The sequence below is a fragment of the Metarhizium robertsii genome (genome assembly GCF_000187425.2).
Source record: "Metarhizium robertsii ARSEF 23 chromosome Unknown MAA_Scf_1, whole genome shotgun sequence".
NCBI classification, from domain to species: domain Eukaryota; kingdom Fungi; phylum Ascomycota; class Sordariomycetes; order Hypocreales; family Clavicipitaceae; genus Metarhizium; species Metarhizium robertsii.
This window is the reverse complement of record NW_011942149.1, coordinates 3789304-3804748: the sequence shown is the minus strand read 5'-3', so window position 1 is coordinate 3804748 and position 15445 is coordinate 3789304. Positions and strand designations below refer to the sequence as shown.

Here is a 15445-nt window from a genome sequence, read left to right as displayed (position 1 = left end):
AACTAATCTAGCTGAGTAGGTACCTTCAATACGGCACATTCCGGGATTTGGACATTGGCCTGATATGCATTTACAGGTACCCTGGATGGTATTTAGGTGTTTGTCCAATAACGAGAGCTGTGTGCGTGCGTTTACACTGCTTCGGATAGCCCAGATGGATTACGAAGCAACACGCATGCATGGAAGCCGGACCAGGCCCATATATTTTTGCGGTGCACATGTGGGCAGTTTGTGTGATCAGACCAGCCGGCAACTCTATTTCCAGTGACGGCTCCAGGGGTTCATGGTCGCCCCACAGTGTCCATCGGCTCGGGACTGTGTTCAAGTGACACCGGAACTTGACGACGGCAACTTGGGACGGCACGGAAGAGCCCTTAGCCGCCACTCCGCCATCCGGGTGTAGATATCCGACGGCGGGCTGTTTCTATCCATGCGCGCCATCTCGTCTCACGTTTGACTTTGATTTCATTTTTCGACTTTTGTCTTGTATTTTTTTTTTTTTTGCGGCTACTGTCTTGCATGATACCCTGCGCCGATCATCTACTTGTACAACCAAAGACACACAGAGAGATACGAAGCATAGAGACACAGACACGATGGCAAGCCCCCGAGGCGTGGCCAACATCCTCGCCAAGTCGCCGGCCGACGTGGTCATCCTCTCGTCGGTCCGCACACCCGTCACGCGCGCCTACAAGGGCGGCCTCAAGGACGCGTACCCGGAGGAGCTGCTCGCGTGCGTGCTCAAGCATGTGCGGGAGCGCAGCGTGCCGGGGACGGACCTGGGCGCACTGATCGAGGACGTGGGCGTGGGCGTGGTGCTCTCGGAGCTGGGGGGCTCCAAGGCGGCGCGCGCGGCCATGAACCACGTCGGGTACCCGAGCTCGACGGCCCTCTTCACCGTCAACCGGGCGTGCTCGTCGTCGCTGCAGGCCGTGGCCGCCGTGGCCGGCGAGATCCGGGGCGGCATGGCGCGCGTCGCCGTCGCCGCGGGCATGGAGAGCATGACGCGCAACTACGCCAGCCGCGCCATCCCAGTCGACGCCTGGCCCGCGCTGCCCGCCTCGCCCGTCCGCGACGCCAGGGACTGCCTTATGCCCATGGGCCTGACGAGCGAGAACGTCGCCGAGCGCTACGCCGTCTCGCGCCCGGACCAGGACGCCTTCGCCGCCGAGTCGCACCGCCGCGCCGCCGCCGCCCGCGACGCCGGCCTCTTCGACGCCGAGATCGTCCCCGTCGCCACGCGCTTCCAGGAGGTCGACCGCCAGGGGGCCAAGGTCGGCGCGGAGCAGCGCGTCACCGTCGCCAGGGACGACGGCATCCGCGAAAACGTCTCCGTCGAGGCGCTCGCCCGCCTGAAGCCCGCCTTCAAGCCGGGCGGCGCCTCGACCGCCGGCAACTCGAGCCAGGTCTCGGACGGCGCCGCCGCGACGCTCCTCATGAGCAGGGGCACCGCCACGCGCCTCGGCCTGTCGGACAGGATTATCGGCAAGTTTGTGTCCGCGGCCGTCGTCGGCTGCGCGCCCGACGAGATGGGCATCGGGCCCGCCCTCGCCATTCCCAAGCTGTTGGCGTCGCATGGCCTGGCCGTCGGCGACGTGGACAGGTGGGAGATCAACGAGGCCTTTGCGAGCCAGGCGCTTTATTGTTTGAGAAAGCTGGGCCTGGAGGACGCCTGGGCCGCCGGCAGGGTGAATCCGACCGGTGGTGCTATTGCCTTGGGTCATCCCCTCGGCGCCACGGGCGCCAGGATGACGAGTACCTTGGTGCATGGCATGAGGCGGGATGGTCATGATTTGGGCGTTGTGAGTATGTGTGTTGGCACCGGCATGGGCATGGCCGGCCTGTTTGCGAGGGAGGCGTGAGTGGAACATGAGGAGGGGGTTGTGGAGGATTGTGTTATGCCGTTTGATATATATCTTTTATTTTGGCAGGGTTTGCCGTACTTGGGCTTGTGAAAATAGGAAAGCATTATGACACATTTTATACAAGTATACACCACCACCAATAATGGGTCTCAAAGTGACTGATCATGTTGAGTAGATTATGACGGCCCTACGAGCCTGCTGCTATTACCAGATACCAACTTTGGTGTCAAGCTGAATCAATGCCAACGCACTGCGTCGTACGCGTCACCATACTCCTCGGCGGTATGCCACCGTGCTCAATGCTCAGCCTCCTTGGTTGTTCTGCGCGCCTGAATCCACAAACCAATCCACTGCCATCACGATCAACGCCCCTTCCTTCCACGACGCCAAGCTTATCCACGCCGAGCTGAGCAAGGCTCTTGCCCACGCGGTTATAGTCGCCGAAGAAATAGTGGGCGCGCGTGTCGTTGCCTGCTGTGAGACCATGGCCAAGAGTCGCGCCCCAAATCCCAGCTACCCGAAGAGCGTGAGACTGTGAATTTCTGTCCCGTTGAAGCATGACGGAATACACTGATCCCGTATATCGAACCGTTCCATCCGCAAGGAATGCCGGGAAATCCCAAGCTTTGCCATTTGCGGAAATCGGATGCCACGGCGTAACAAGGAGGTTTCCGACATGGCAAAGAGTCTCTTCTTGGACCGCAGTCTTCAACACCATGGCCACCTTACGGGTGCCCGTCGGCGTACGAACCTTCATTCCTCGACGCAGTCGTCGGATGTGAACCATTCTTCCGGATCCGAGTTCCACTGGCGTCGAGCCTGCGAAACATACGCCAGAGGCGTTTCTATATCGGCTCATTTGGACGGGAGCGTTGTGACCCCAAGAGCCTGAGTGGCCGCCATACCTTCTGTTACTAGGAGGTTCTGGAGGAGGCAGGTCGTCAAAGGCCGAATTTAGACGATCCCGACAGTCGGTGAACAGAAGGCTGTCAGCGCCGTATTGCAACGGTCCTGGATCTTTAAAGGAATTACATATTTGCCGAGAGTGGGCGTTGTAGTAGGATGGTAGGTAGTGAACGCCCCATTTCTGGAGGAATTTGATGTTGTTGATAGCCAGAGAGATCTGACCTTGAGGCTCTGGGCCATTGAGGTCTTGCATCAGCGACATGTTCTTCTCATCAGCAAAGTCTTTAGCGGGAATTTCGGTAACCAGACTACGCAGCTGTTTCTTGTACGTTTCATGTTTGCTCAAGTTGGGCCGGTGTTCGAAGTCAGGGCCAAGGGGAAAGATTGACGATAAGAAGCTACATATTTCAGCTCTCGATTCGTGGTAGGCGATTTCAGCATCGGGCATACTTGATGCCTCAAGGACGCTGGCCCTACAGGCGATGGTAACAGGTGCACCAACCATGTTCGATCCGTAGATATTTGCCGGCCTGTAGGAAAGAGTAGCAGATACGCCGAGGGAGTGACAACTCGCTGCGTCTGTACCATTTTCGCCTGGTGATTCACTGATACGGAGGAATACGTCTCGAGATTGGCCGAATTGAAGGCTGCCCAAGGGGATTTGCAAAGCCATTTGCCTGCTGCTTTGTGGTCCTACCTCCTCCGGTAGCTGCTTTACCACAGTCTGTGCACCAATTTCATGTATTTCCATGGATTTGGGATACGTCAACGTCAATGCGGCTGCAGTGGCGAATGTTGCCTGCAGATTCGCAACTGCGTGGACAAACACCGTGCCTATCATGCCAGCATCGGGGATGAATGCGTAATTACCGTGGCCATATTCAGCCAGAGACTTCAGCAGACCTGATCTCAGGCCATATCCGAACCCAAAGGTATGAATCGCCGCGGGGAGGCGTGGTAGTGTCTTGAGTTTAGGGATATAGCCCTGTTGAGGACACCTATCCACAGAGTTGGATGAATGTTCACTCTAAGCCCATAAGCGCCAAGGGGAAACTCACATGTGGTTGGGCATTCCATCTGTTAGCACCATCATAGCACGGATATTTCCATTCTCTGCCGACTGTTCAAATATCTGGATCCCATCCCGAATACCGTGCCACAAATTCGTGCTCCCATTAGGATCAAGGGCCTTTATTTTCCTCCGAGCCTCGTCTTTGTTGCTGATGTCCATATGTGTGAGAGTTTGCACAATGGTGGAATTCGTGGCGAAGCTAACTATTCCCAGTCGGTCTCTATCGTTTAATGTTTCGATAATGGTCAGAGCGGCATGTTTGGTCAAATCCAACACCGTGAGACCCGTTCTCTCTGTTTCTCCCGGCACAGGAGCATTATCCTCCATGCTGGTGGACACGTCAAGAACCAGAACGATGTCGCAAGGAACATGGTCGATTTGGGCTGCTGGCGCTCGGGGAGGGACGACTTTGACAACAAGTGACCGCTTTGACGGGATGGGATGTAGTTGAAGCGCTACAGGACTTCGGCCAACATCATCTGCTTGCCTAGCGTTTCGGATCGGGACTCTCTGTTTTGGCATATCAGTTTTGACTTGAGGATTTTACAGGCTCCCATAATAGGTCAGAACGTTACACACCATGGCGATGCTTTATGTGAAAAGCATATAGGAACCAAGAGTTTGTTATGCACGAGATGGTTTCCAAGGTTCAAGTCCTGAGTTTCTCCCTGGTGACTAGTTGAGAAAAAAATGTAGTCAATGAAGAGGAGATTGAGGTGCAAAGGGAAGATGACTATGGAATTATTGTCCCAACATGGAGGGCTTCTTATACGCCAAGACCCTTGGAAGCGATTACCAGGGCTCGTCTCCACAGACCTAGTTCATGATATATTTTCTCAGAATACGCCTGTGCAAAGCGCAGCGTCAGCTTTCCTGACTCGAGGAAAGGCCACATCACGGGTGCTTAGTTGTATGCTATCCTCCGTGGCGTACTGGGCGTTTTAACTTGGGCAACGTCTCTTTTCTCCAGACAAGGTGGAAAACGATATGTTGGTGAGGCACCCTATTGCTGTGCGCACAACCTGACACATTTTCATTTGCTTCGACAGACCGTAGCGCCCCTTGGCACCGTGGCTGGGCGTCCGAAAGGCCTCTGATGGATCGGAGAGCTGAATCTCCGGCGGTAAACATTGTGCGAATCGCCCAAAAGGCTCTATCCAAGGCCCATCGATGTTCGAGATTGGCAGAGAGATTGCGTAGTGGTCTCTGAGGCAGACTTCAAGGCTTCCTAGGCTGAAGACGAGGCATGACAGCCGAGCAGCTATGGAGTGGTGGCATTGCGGGGTGCCAGGACTCAGCCTTCAGTCACACGTCACCACATTGCCGTTGCCTCTCGCTTCACATAACGGATTGTGCAAAGCCTGGAGATGGCGGTGCGAACTGCATAAAATCTAAGAGAAGCATCGAAATGGGAATGGCCGATGATTAGTAGGTCGAAGGAATTGCCAACGCCAGGAGAGCTTACTCCGTGATGGCTGGTTGTTGTCGCGCCCTGGAGAGCCTCACTCCGCTTTTTGTCGAGACGCGGTATTAGGCGAGCAGACAAAATCGCTTACGATGCATCGTCTATCTGGATGGAATCCACGGGGTGGCTATCCAAGTTGGACAAGTTCAAAAATAGATGTCGTCAAAGCAATTTTGTGATGAATGTATGATCAATTGATGTTCATCTGGGCCTTGTTCCTTGTTCAGGTACTCCGTACCCAGGTACTACAGTGTCGCTGTACTTAGACAGTGGGCAGGCCACTGGGCAGGCAGGCAGTGCAGAGCTCCTGCCGCCCCAAAATACCAACCGCACAAGGCTCGACATTATGAGCATCAGCCTTGATGTCTTCGTCACTCCTCCGCACGTGTCTCGTAGTTTCGACCGATTGTGAGAAGCTCCCGATATGTACACATGTCCTGCGACGGTTCCCAAGGCTGATGGCTTTAGAATTACATCGGGCGAACCAAGATCGCCCAAGTCTGTCCCCCACACATCTCCAGTTTCCGCTCTGGGGTCCAGAATCGAAAGACCCGGCCCATGACAAATTCCCAGTCCGCCCGTCCGCAGTCTTCGCAACGCCATCGATGAAAATAGCGTCAGCTACCAACACAGAACCCAGCAGCCGAGATACTAGTACTACGAGACTAGAGATCGGATGGCGGTGGTTTCCAACGCAGCCGAGCTCTTACAAGAACTGCAGCCTCAAAGAGCGCCACGCAGCTACTATACTACCACTAGGAAACCGAGATACCCTCCTCGATGTTTTCCTCTCCTGGGATTGGTTCTGGGTCGGTCGGATCAAGAGCCGGCTAATCCCTCCATCTGACTACTCAATTGCATTGCCGCGGACTCGTCGAATGGCAGGCGTCAATTCCCGTCGGCTCCTACAGGCTTTTGCCAACGATCTGCCCACGCTATGGAGATCTAAACTTCTCCCCACCAAAGACGTGACTATCGAGGACGCTGACATTTCTTATGATGGGCAGCTAGACGAATGCGGAAGTGGGTGACCGACGCATAAAGGCTAAGGAAAAGATTATCGTCACGGCACATGTCAATCCTTCTGCCCTGGACCATGAACACACTCTCCACCTCGGTGAGATCCCCATCCGTGCGCCAACGTCCTACCCTCTGAGCAGACGGCAGACCCCGGTGAATCTTTGCGGGGAATAGATGACAAACAAAGGCGGAACTTGTCACTGACTGTATTGAGGATGAGGCGACTGGACATGACGGCGACATGTCGTGTTCTCTCGTCTGCAGCAGCACACCCATTCTCAGTCTTGTTTTCTGGACATTATCCGGATGTGATGGCTACGATGGGCCTGGATTCTGCCGTACCCCGCAGAAAAGTCCAGATTGGAGACGGCTTTGGAGATTGACACCAAAAATTCAAAAGCTGGAAAACTCTCAGCTAGCTCCTTGCACATGTTCGTCCTGCCAAGTCCAGCCAGACAGATGCACAGTTCCCCTCAAGTCCCTTGTGGGTCAGTGGCGTCATTAGTGCTGCATTCCGTAGCATTGGGCTGCTCGACGGCGCCGGGTACTGGGCTATACCAATACCAGGTCGAGCCGCCTCAAGTGCTCCTTGCGGGCTGTGAGCAGATGCAGGAGGAAGGCACTCGGCTGGGGTGTTGTTTCAGCCAAGTTGAGATGCACTCCAGACTCCAGAGCTAAGTGAGACGATGACGGCACAGGGACTTGAGTGGGCAGTCGTACGATGTGTGCTCAGCTTTTTTCAACACTCCTCTGACGAACCGCGGCTCTGGGGGAAAGCGAGATGAAACGAAGAAGAATCGGAACGGCCAGGTCGTGTGAGAAACATCACACTCAACGTTGGAATCGCGTGAGCAACAGTATGACGAGCAGGGTCCAGACACCCGGAACATCAGACTGAAGCTCCCCACGTCCCGAGTCGCAACTTATTTTGCCACCAGGGCGGACGAGGAGCAGGTGCTCGTTGCAGGCCGCGTTGCTCCGATATCCGGACCAAAAGGGGCGCACAAAGGAGCAGAGGCAGACCATGGTGGTTCAATCAAATGAGTGCGTTGCCTCGCACTCACACCAGAATCATCACACCGGCGCCGACTTACACGCTTCACTGGCACACCCGCAAGCAGGGCACCCATGTTCAATGCTCCCCAGTCCCAGGGCTTTTGCAAGCTGCCGGGCTTTGGCTGCAAGATTGTCTCCCGACGCACATGGAGCCTCCACTAGCCAACAGCCCCGTTCGCGGCACGCAGCCAACCAGGACGGCTTGGTGTGGTCATGACAGACGGAAATGCGTCATGGCATTTCGATTTGCCTTTATCGCAGCCCTGTCAAGGTCCCTGGTACGTAGTAGTACTGCTTGTAGCACCAGAGGCAGCGGCTGCACCTCCAGCTCCACAACTCGACGATGGACGATGGTCCGGCCTGCTCTTGGTGTTTTTGTCAGACTTCCCGCGTCGCTTGTCCACGGTCTATTTCCTGCCATCCTCACTGGTCACCTTTAGTGTCTATACGCCTCAAGTTTCCTCTCGCCCCGCTTGCCTCGACAGAGTGTGACGTCGAAGCCTTGGAGTTGAACCAGAAAAGCTTCTGCCTCGAGAGAATTTCCGTGCGGTTGAGGCACCCACCACCACCCACTCTCACACACAAAAACGTGGGCTAGGGGATCCCCGACCCCCCTCTCTTCGGGTCCGTCCTGCTTTTGTTATATGTACATATGTGACTCCTTCTTTCCCCGAGAAGTTAAAAAGAGCTTCATGCCCTCCTGTCATATTTTTACTCCTCCCTCTTCTCTATCTGATTTGGTCTCTCCACTCGATATAATAAAGCCATCTTCTGAACTATCGAACACACTAGAAACGTCCATCTCAACCACCTCGGCCTCTCTCTCAAACAAAGCGGAAAGTTAGTCCGTCTCCCACAGCAAAAAAAAAAAAAATCCACCAAAGTTTATCAAAATGCCCGCCTACGAGTACTGCTGCAACTGCGGTGGCATGATTGTCATTAGCACCACCTGCAGCGCCTGCGGCCACAAGCAATGCAACAACTGCCCTGCTTCGTAAGGCGTAGGCGTTGACCTTTCGTCTTTCAAGAGTCCATTCCACCAAGACGAGCCTGCTCCTGTCGCTCATACATGGCAGGCGATCCGAGCCCAAGGTACCATCTATGCTTCGGACTCTTTGCCTACGGGACACAACACGAACATGTTTCTTCTCAGCAATGTATTATGGCTCCTAGGGAATTTGATGAATTTCGCCGCGTTTGATATCCAGATCACTTTTTTTTTTTCTGTTACCAAAGCCGATATCCAAGGCTGCGATACCCCCCCTCATCATAACCAAGCAACCGCGGTTTTGTTACATCCTTCAGAGTGACTTTGTTTCGTAACTTTATTATTCTTTTCTACGCCTCGTCTTTACTACATGTAACACCAGTATGGGGGGTTGCGGAATACCAAAGAGCAGGCGTTTGAGCATGGTAGGGGATGGAACAAGTGTTCCTATGTTCTCGCTTACAAGCAACAATGTTGACGGCGCTCTTGCATCAGCAAGCGATTGGCAGGGAAGGAGGCGTTTTGCCAGTGAAGGTGTTGGATTCACAAAGTTGCACTTGAAGTCTGTATTCTCTCTATTTTTTTCTTCTCTCGGTTTTCGGCGCTGGGCACGCAAACGGGTCGCGGGACTTGTTTTCGATGATTTGTTCCATTTGTCCTTGTCGACATGTACGACAAATGACCAACCGACGGAATTCCGAAGTAACTTGGTGTGTCGTCCAATGTTCTTAGTTAGAGTCAGGCAGGAAGAAAAAGAAAAGTTTGAATCCCTCAGATGATTAGACCCGGGTGATTGTTGCCCGTGCCATGTCCCAGGTATACGTGGTATTCTATTTTCAACTATCATAATCGACTTCTACATTTCCACACCATGGCGGAAGCCTTGCGCAAACCACAATTTATGCTCACATACACAAACACATACATAGTCCTCAAGCTTAATAGTCTTTCACCATGGTGATGGCCTGGCCCTCGGCCTCCCTCTGCTTCACCCGGAACCCCTGCTTCTCATAAAACGGCACAACCTTTGCATTGGACACGCCGACGCCAATCCAGATGCCCTTGCACGCGGCTGCGCCATCCGCCATCCCAACGGGCCTCACGCTCTCGACAAAGGCCTCAATCAACCTCCTCCCCCACCCACCCCCCCCCCCCCCCCCTTGCCCTGCCACTCGCCCAGCAGGTCAATGTGCATGGTGGCCCTATAGCCCTCGGCCAGGAGACGCTCGTTGCCGTCCACCAGCAGCCAGTGGCCCGAGTAGGCCGTCTGCGCCAGCGCATCCTCGCAGAACCGCCCGTCGACCACCCAGTCCAGCCTCCGCGACGCGTCGACGCCGTCCGCCGGCGGGCCAATCTCCCCCGACGGCTCCAGCACGCCCGCCACGTACGCGTCGTACCCGGCCGCAAGGGCCTCCGCGTCCGCGCACCCGATGCAGTAGCCCACCGCGCGCCCGCCGCCGTCGTCCAGCACGAAGCACGTCCCCGGCGAGAGGTGCGTGTACGGGTGTGTCCAGATGTACGGCGCCAGGCGACGCAGGAGCTGCGACGTCGACACGTCCGCTGGCAGTGTTTCGCGGCACTAACATACGATGTGCCCGGTTAGTCCGCCCCTTGAGGGAGGTATATATATATACGGTGCGGTTGCGGGACATACAATGTGTGCGGTGGCCTCAAAGTCAGACGCCCGGTACCGTCTTATAAATGCCATTTTTCTCGTTTCCGAAAAAAGAAGGAAAGAAGAAGAAGAGACTATGCTGCTCTGGCGATTTGAAACAGCTCAATGGCCGTTCTAGACAAGCTCCTGCTTGGATACTTGAGCAGCAAGCAAGGACAAAGGAGAGAAAAACTATTGATCAGACAGACAGTCCAATGGCCAGTCCTCCAGCTACTTTCTTAAGTAAGTACCTTACTCTTGTGGCATGTATGTAGTACTCTGTAACCTGCCCCCAATTCCGCCTCCCCACGCTTCACATACATACGCTTGGACAACATGATTGATTGATCCATCCACTCCAAACCCCCACGTTGCAACCCGCCTATTGTAATACATGTACAATCCAACTAAAAAGACAACATTACACCCATGACGGATCTGGCCGACGTCTCTTCCCCCCTCCACAAGTACCGAGTAAGTTACAATCACTACATTTCAAGTTCCTCCTGACAGGCAACACGCGTCAAATACAGCCAACGAACAAATTGGACAGCACGACAGTCGTGTTCAGTAGATAACTGAACCCGAACTCAGCAGCCTGCTATAAATATCTAACCTGTCTCGGTTCCATCACATCTCAGTCTTCATCATGGTCACATTCCAAATCCGCTTTTGCATGGTGCGCATGGCCCCTGTCTGTACATGTCCGAGATGCAGTACCAGTTTGCCTGCCCCAAACACCAACAGCCGTCGTCCTCGTTTTCACGGCCTCACCGCAGTCCAACGGCATCCTTCCATCAAATTTTATCAATTGCTTATATGTGTACATATATGGGTTTTGCTTAATACACCAGGACTGTCCATCTTATTGTTTTCCTTAACCCCATAGGATCTTTATATGCGACTCGCAATATCCTCAAGTTAAATGTTGCGCCTTGTCCATTCTTCAAAGACCTTCCTGTTTTGTTCTTCCATTGCTGGGGCATTTTCCGACACCAGGAGAGTAGATCAAATACCAGCCTGATCCTTTAATTGTAGAAGACGTCCTGGTCGTTAAGATGCAACAGACGTCTCCAGAAAACAACAAAAAAAAGTCGAGAACGCAAGGGAAAAACATACAATTCACGGGGAATAAATATTTGAGACAAGAATTGAAGGTACATAGATAGAAAAGAAAGTAGAAGCAAAGAGAGGGCCAGATTCGGTCGCAAGACATTCGCTGTGTGCCGTTCATACATGCCTTCGTCCGAGTTTGGCTAAAAAATGAAAAAAGGCCGTCATTCGTATTACAAAGATTTTGTCCTGATAAGAGTTTGAACTCGAGATGGTCATGCATGTGACTCCTATAGCCGACGAACCTGGTACTGGTATACACTTGTTTTGTCGGAGTCATTGAAAATTCCACCGTTCAGGAGTAATAAATATGTCAAAGAAGAGGAAGGAGAAACAGTGTGGCGGAGAACAGTGTAGTTGCCCAAGTCGATTAATCAACGTGATCAAATCATGCCTCCTGGTAGGCCGGCGCTCGGCATGGCAGAGTGCGGTATAGCTGGCCGGACCACTCTAGGAGGACTTTGTCGACTTTGGTGTGGATTCATGGGCATTCGGCCTCTGTAAGGTTCGGCAATAACATCTTTCTCTCCCACTCCGAAAACTCTGTTAGGAATATGATGCCCTAGGTTTTCGTCACTCGGTCTCGGAAAGATATTCTTGCGGCGAGGGTTAATAGGTGGCAAAGGCGGTGCTCCAGGACCGCCGTGCAAGTTTGGAGTTGATGCCGCAGCGCCGAGCAAGCTGCCGTTGCGGCTCCTTGTAAATGCATGCACATCTGGTTGCTGAGGGGACTGCATGACTGGGAAGTGCTGCCTCCCGGGGGCTTCAAATCCGCCGACGCTATGGCTCGGACTCATAACTGGAGAAGGTCCAGTAGACATGTACGGAGACATACCAGAAGTCTCCATGGGCTGGCGTCTAATATCTGGTCCAGGCGAGCCACTGAGCCCTCGCCGGCCATAGTGATCCTCGTAGGTTGCAGAGCCGTTACGAAGCCCTGGGCCGCGACTATACGCGCGTCCACTGTTGCTGGTTTCAGAACCACTTCGGTCTCGCTCAGAGGCCGCCCGGGAACCGGCTCGAGATCGACTTCTATAGCTTTCGCCATCTCGTGGATCTCGTGGCATGCGGTTGAAAATTGCAGGTGGTGGACCATTCTCGTATGACGTGATCCGGCTGTTAGGAGGAGGACGCTCCGGGTTGGGACTTGGCTTCTGTGAATGCCGCTGTTGTGTTTCCAGTTCTTTCATTTTCTGTAGTTCCCGGCGGGCTTGGCGGAAGGCTTTCAAGCCTACGTGAACATTTTCCTCCTTTGCAGGCAGTGTTGGCTCATTTGACTGGACAGAAACCTCACCGTTGCGTGGTTCCCCTTGGCTGCTCGAAGCCTTCCTTGGGGACGGTGATGTGGCGACTCGGCTGGGCTGGGGGCTGGGAGACTTGAGCGTCTTGCTGCGGCCACGCTCCTTATCGGACCTGTCCAGAAGCGATCCTCGGCTTGATTTTGACCGCAACATACCAAGACTGCCGGACTTGGACGCGCCCAGGTCCTTATTGTGTTCTGGTTGAGGGGGGGTCGGCGGCGCAGAACGCTCATTATCCGATTCGACGTATGATGTCAGTCGTTCACGAACACGTTGAGCACGCTCGGCTAGATTTTGAGCAAATTCATCCTGCTCTACTGCGTTTGCAACGTCCGAAACACCATCATCATCCCTTACGGAGACGGCTTTGGTCTCTGTGACGCTCGGTTCTACTTCGTGGCTCGTCGAACCATACACAGACGAGGCGGTACTATCGTGTCGCAGGTGTTGTCGGACCATACCACTTAGACCTGCGTTGGGGCCCAATGTGGGAGAATCTTCCGGTAGTTCCGTCTTCGGTACCGGTGAGAGAGAACCCCCATGTTCAGAGTCTTTGGGCGATGTCAACGATAAAGGAGTGGGAAGGGCAGATTTACGGAAAGCTGGATGGTCGTGATCACTTGGACGGTCAATTTTCAGCTGGGGGGCAGCAGAGGCTCGGATGTTCATGGACCCGTCGTCACTATCATCGAAGAATGTGCTGCCGCAGTTCTCGTTGAGTGTGGAGGTCTCAGAAGATGCAGCCTTTGGGGCGGACTTCTCTACTGACGGTCGCTGGGCGGATGATGACCGAGACCTGCCTGCCACAGAAGAGCCTGCTGACGCTGTAGTGTGTCGAGAGGTAGATGAGTCTCGTCCCTGCTGGAGTTGACGCTGTCGCTGTGTATACCGTGATTCATCATACTGCATTGCTGGTCGAGTGAAGACACCCATTGCCGTCGCCTTACCACGATCATTGGGCTGGATAGCAAGAGGTGGATGCTCCTCGGTTTCACTAATGGGTGGGCTCAGGGGAGGGTTCCCCCCAAAAATAGGCTTTGTTTCTTGCCTCGGGAATTTGCTGCTTGAGTCGACAGGGCTCATTTGAGAGGAACTCATCGTAGAAGGGCTAAATGACCGTAGATTGGGTGCGCTCGCCTTGGACACGATAGGTCGGCGGTCTGATACACGGTCGCCAAATGTTGCAATCGTAGGTGAAGGAACAATGGAGGCAGGGTCCGGGGTTCGCGAGCCGAAGTGTCGCTGTCGTGACAATGTATCCATCCGAGATAGAGCTGACGTTTGTTGGTCCTGCAGGTCTTGCGTTAACCCTTGCTCGTAGAGCCGGCGGGTTCGAGTAACGCTTCGCTCAAGGCCCGCCAAGTGGCTAGTAGATGAGCTTTCCTTAATTGATGATGGTTGGGAGGCGATTGAAGTTGCAGCTGTAGAGTTTCGAGCTCCTGAAGGAACAGACGAAGTCGTAGAGCTCGTTTCCCGGCGTCGACTGTAATTCAGCGTAGCTTCCGCGTCAAATGTGTCGTTTTTCTGGCTTTCTTCTAATGACTTGCGCTCCTTTTCTGCTTGTCGCCATTTCTGAAAGGATGATTGTGCTACGTCGTCGTCGTAGAGTGCTCTACCAGTCATGCCAGCTTTAGAGCCCGCGGAAAGCTTGTAGATCTTTTGTCTGCCACCAAAAAGATTGTTCCCTTCCGTAGGTTTACTGCGGCCCATTATGCTGCCTGTTGTTGAGGATGCATCATCGGACTGATACGAGTCAAATCGGCCCAATGGGGGCGCCTTTAGCGACTCTATTTCCGCAATATCATCGAGCCCGCCTGTGAAGACACCAAAGTCTGCTAGCCTTGATTGTCGCTTTGAGAAGAGAACACTGTCGTCGCTGGCCTTACCAAGCTTGCTATTCGGGTCGTCTTGTTCTCGAAGCATGGAGAAGCGGGCTGATAAACCTGTCATTAGGAGACTAGTCCGAAAGTCGTTATGAGATGGCAAAGCCGTGGAAAGATCGATCTCTGGTTTAGGTTCCTCGTCTTGCGTTTTCTTCTTGCTAAACATGCGAAAAGGACCAGACGGCTCAGCATCTATTGACGGGCGGCCAACAATGGAATTGTCGTCCCTGCCCTTCTTCTTGGTTCGAAAGCGGTTCATTGTGGCGATGTGTTTGATGACTGGCTAATCGAAAGAGAACGGGAAAATGCACCTTGAGACAAGGTATCGGGATTTCGACCACCAATGGGATATTTCTCGGTGCTTCAATTCATGAGAATGATAGCAATTGGGCAATCGGCAGGCTTGAATTCTCAGGGAAAGAGAGACGTAATCCTGTTGTAGTTGTTAGTTGATAAAATGTTCCTATACGCATGCATTTTTCAGAACTAGCTGTGTGTAACTAGAGGCACAGTGTTGCATAAAATATCGTCTGCGCTCAGGTGCAGACTGGCGAACGCAAGCCTTTGAGGCCGGCTGCTCTGATCAACATGCCACAGGGTGCTAGCTCTGAGCGTCCGCGAAAAGTCCAACATACCTAGAACAAAGGCTCGGGTTGTGAACTGAAACTCTGAACAAAGCAAGATGCGACGACGCTAGAGCGTGCTGCATCAATGCAACGAGAAGATGTTGCAGCCACGTCGGGTTCAATCGAGTTGGGCGTATCGCAATACGCGCTGTGGGTGAGAGAAGATGATGATCGGGTACACCAGGGAATTCTTGTCGACTCCAGCCAGGTGCAGAGGAATTCGCAATGCCGAAGTAGCGGCGGGTAACAGCCTCACAAAAAGGTGAGGTCGACGTTTGGTGACGAAGACAAGACGGTAGAACAAGACGAGGAGGCCGACGTGTAAAGGCGTCTCGTGAGAATGGAGATGCCGAAATGGCAATAATTGGTGTTATCTTCTTGTAGGAGCGAACAACCGGTGTGTGGAGTCCCTCACGGCAGATGTTGACAAGGAGATTGTCTCAACTATCGGCACAGCCAGTCATCATTAGCAAGATGCGCCGGAAGGCTATACCAA

At 53.6% G+C, this 15445-nt stretch overlaps 4 protein-coding genes across 4 annotated transcripts; 1 reads left to right on the top strand and 3 right to left on the bottom strand.

Annotated features, from left to right (window-relative positions):
- Positions 1 to 596: 596 nt before the first annotated feature.
- MAA_02373 (Thiolase) lies at positions 597 to 1862 on the top strand (the record flags this gene model as incomplete). Its single annotated transcript, XM_007820371.2, has 1 exon — positions 597 to 1862. One exon carries the CDS (start codon positions 597 to 599, stop codon positions 1860 to 1862), a length of 1266 nt encoding a protein of 421 aa, XP_007818562.2.
- Positions 1863 to 2091: 229 nt separating this feature from the next.
- MAA_02374 (U-box domain containing protein) lies at positions 2092 to 4365 on the bottom strand (the record flags this gene model as incomplete). Its single annotated transcript, XM_007820372.2, has 2 exons — positions 2092 to 3769; positions 3830 to 4365. The coding sequence occupies 2 exons, from the start codon at positions 4363 to 4365 to the stop codon at positions 2092 to 2094; spliced, it is 2214 nt and encodes a 737-aa protein (XP_007818563.2).
- A 5130-nt stretch (positions 4366 to 9495) lies between these two features.
- On the bottom strand, positions 9496 to 10080 carry MAA_02375 (acetyltransferase; the record flags this gene model as incomplete). Its single annotated transcript, XM_007820373.1, has 2 exons — positions 9496 to 9951; positions 10027 to 10080. The coding sequence occupies 2 exons, from the start codon at positions 10078 to 10080 to the stop codon at positions 9496 to 9498; spliced, it is 510 nt and encodes a 169-aa protein (XP_007818564.1).
- A 1442-nt stretch (positions 10081 to 11522) lies between these two features.
- On the bottom strand, positions 11523 to 14582 carry MAA_10689 (Ankyrin repeat-containing domain protein; the record flags this gene model as incomplete). The annotated part of the gene is made up of 1 exon (XM_011412407.1): positions 11523 to 14582. One exon carries the CDS (start codon positions 14580 to 14582, stop codon positions 11523 to 11525), a length of 3060 nt encoding a protein of 1019 aa, XP_011410709.1.
- Positions 14583 to 15445: the final 863 nt, after the last annotated feature.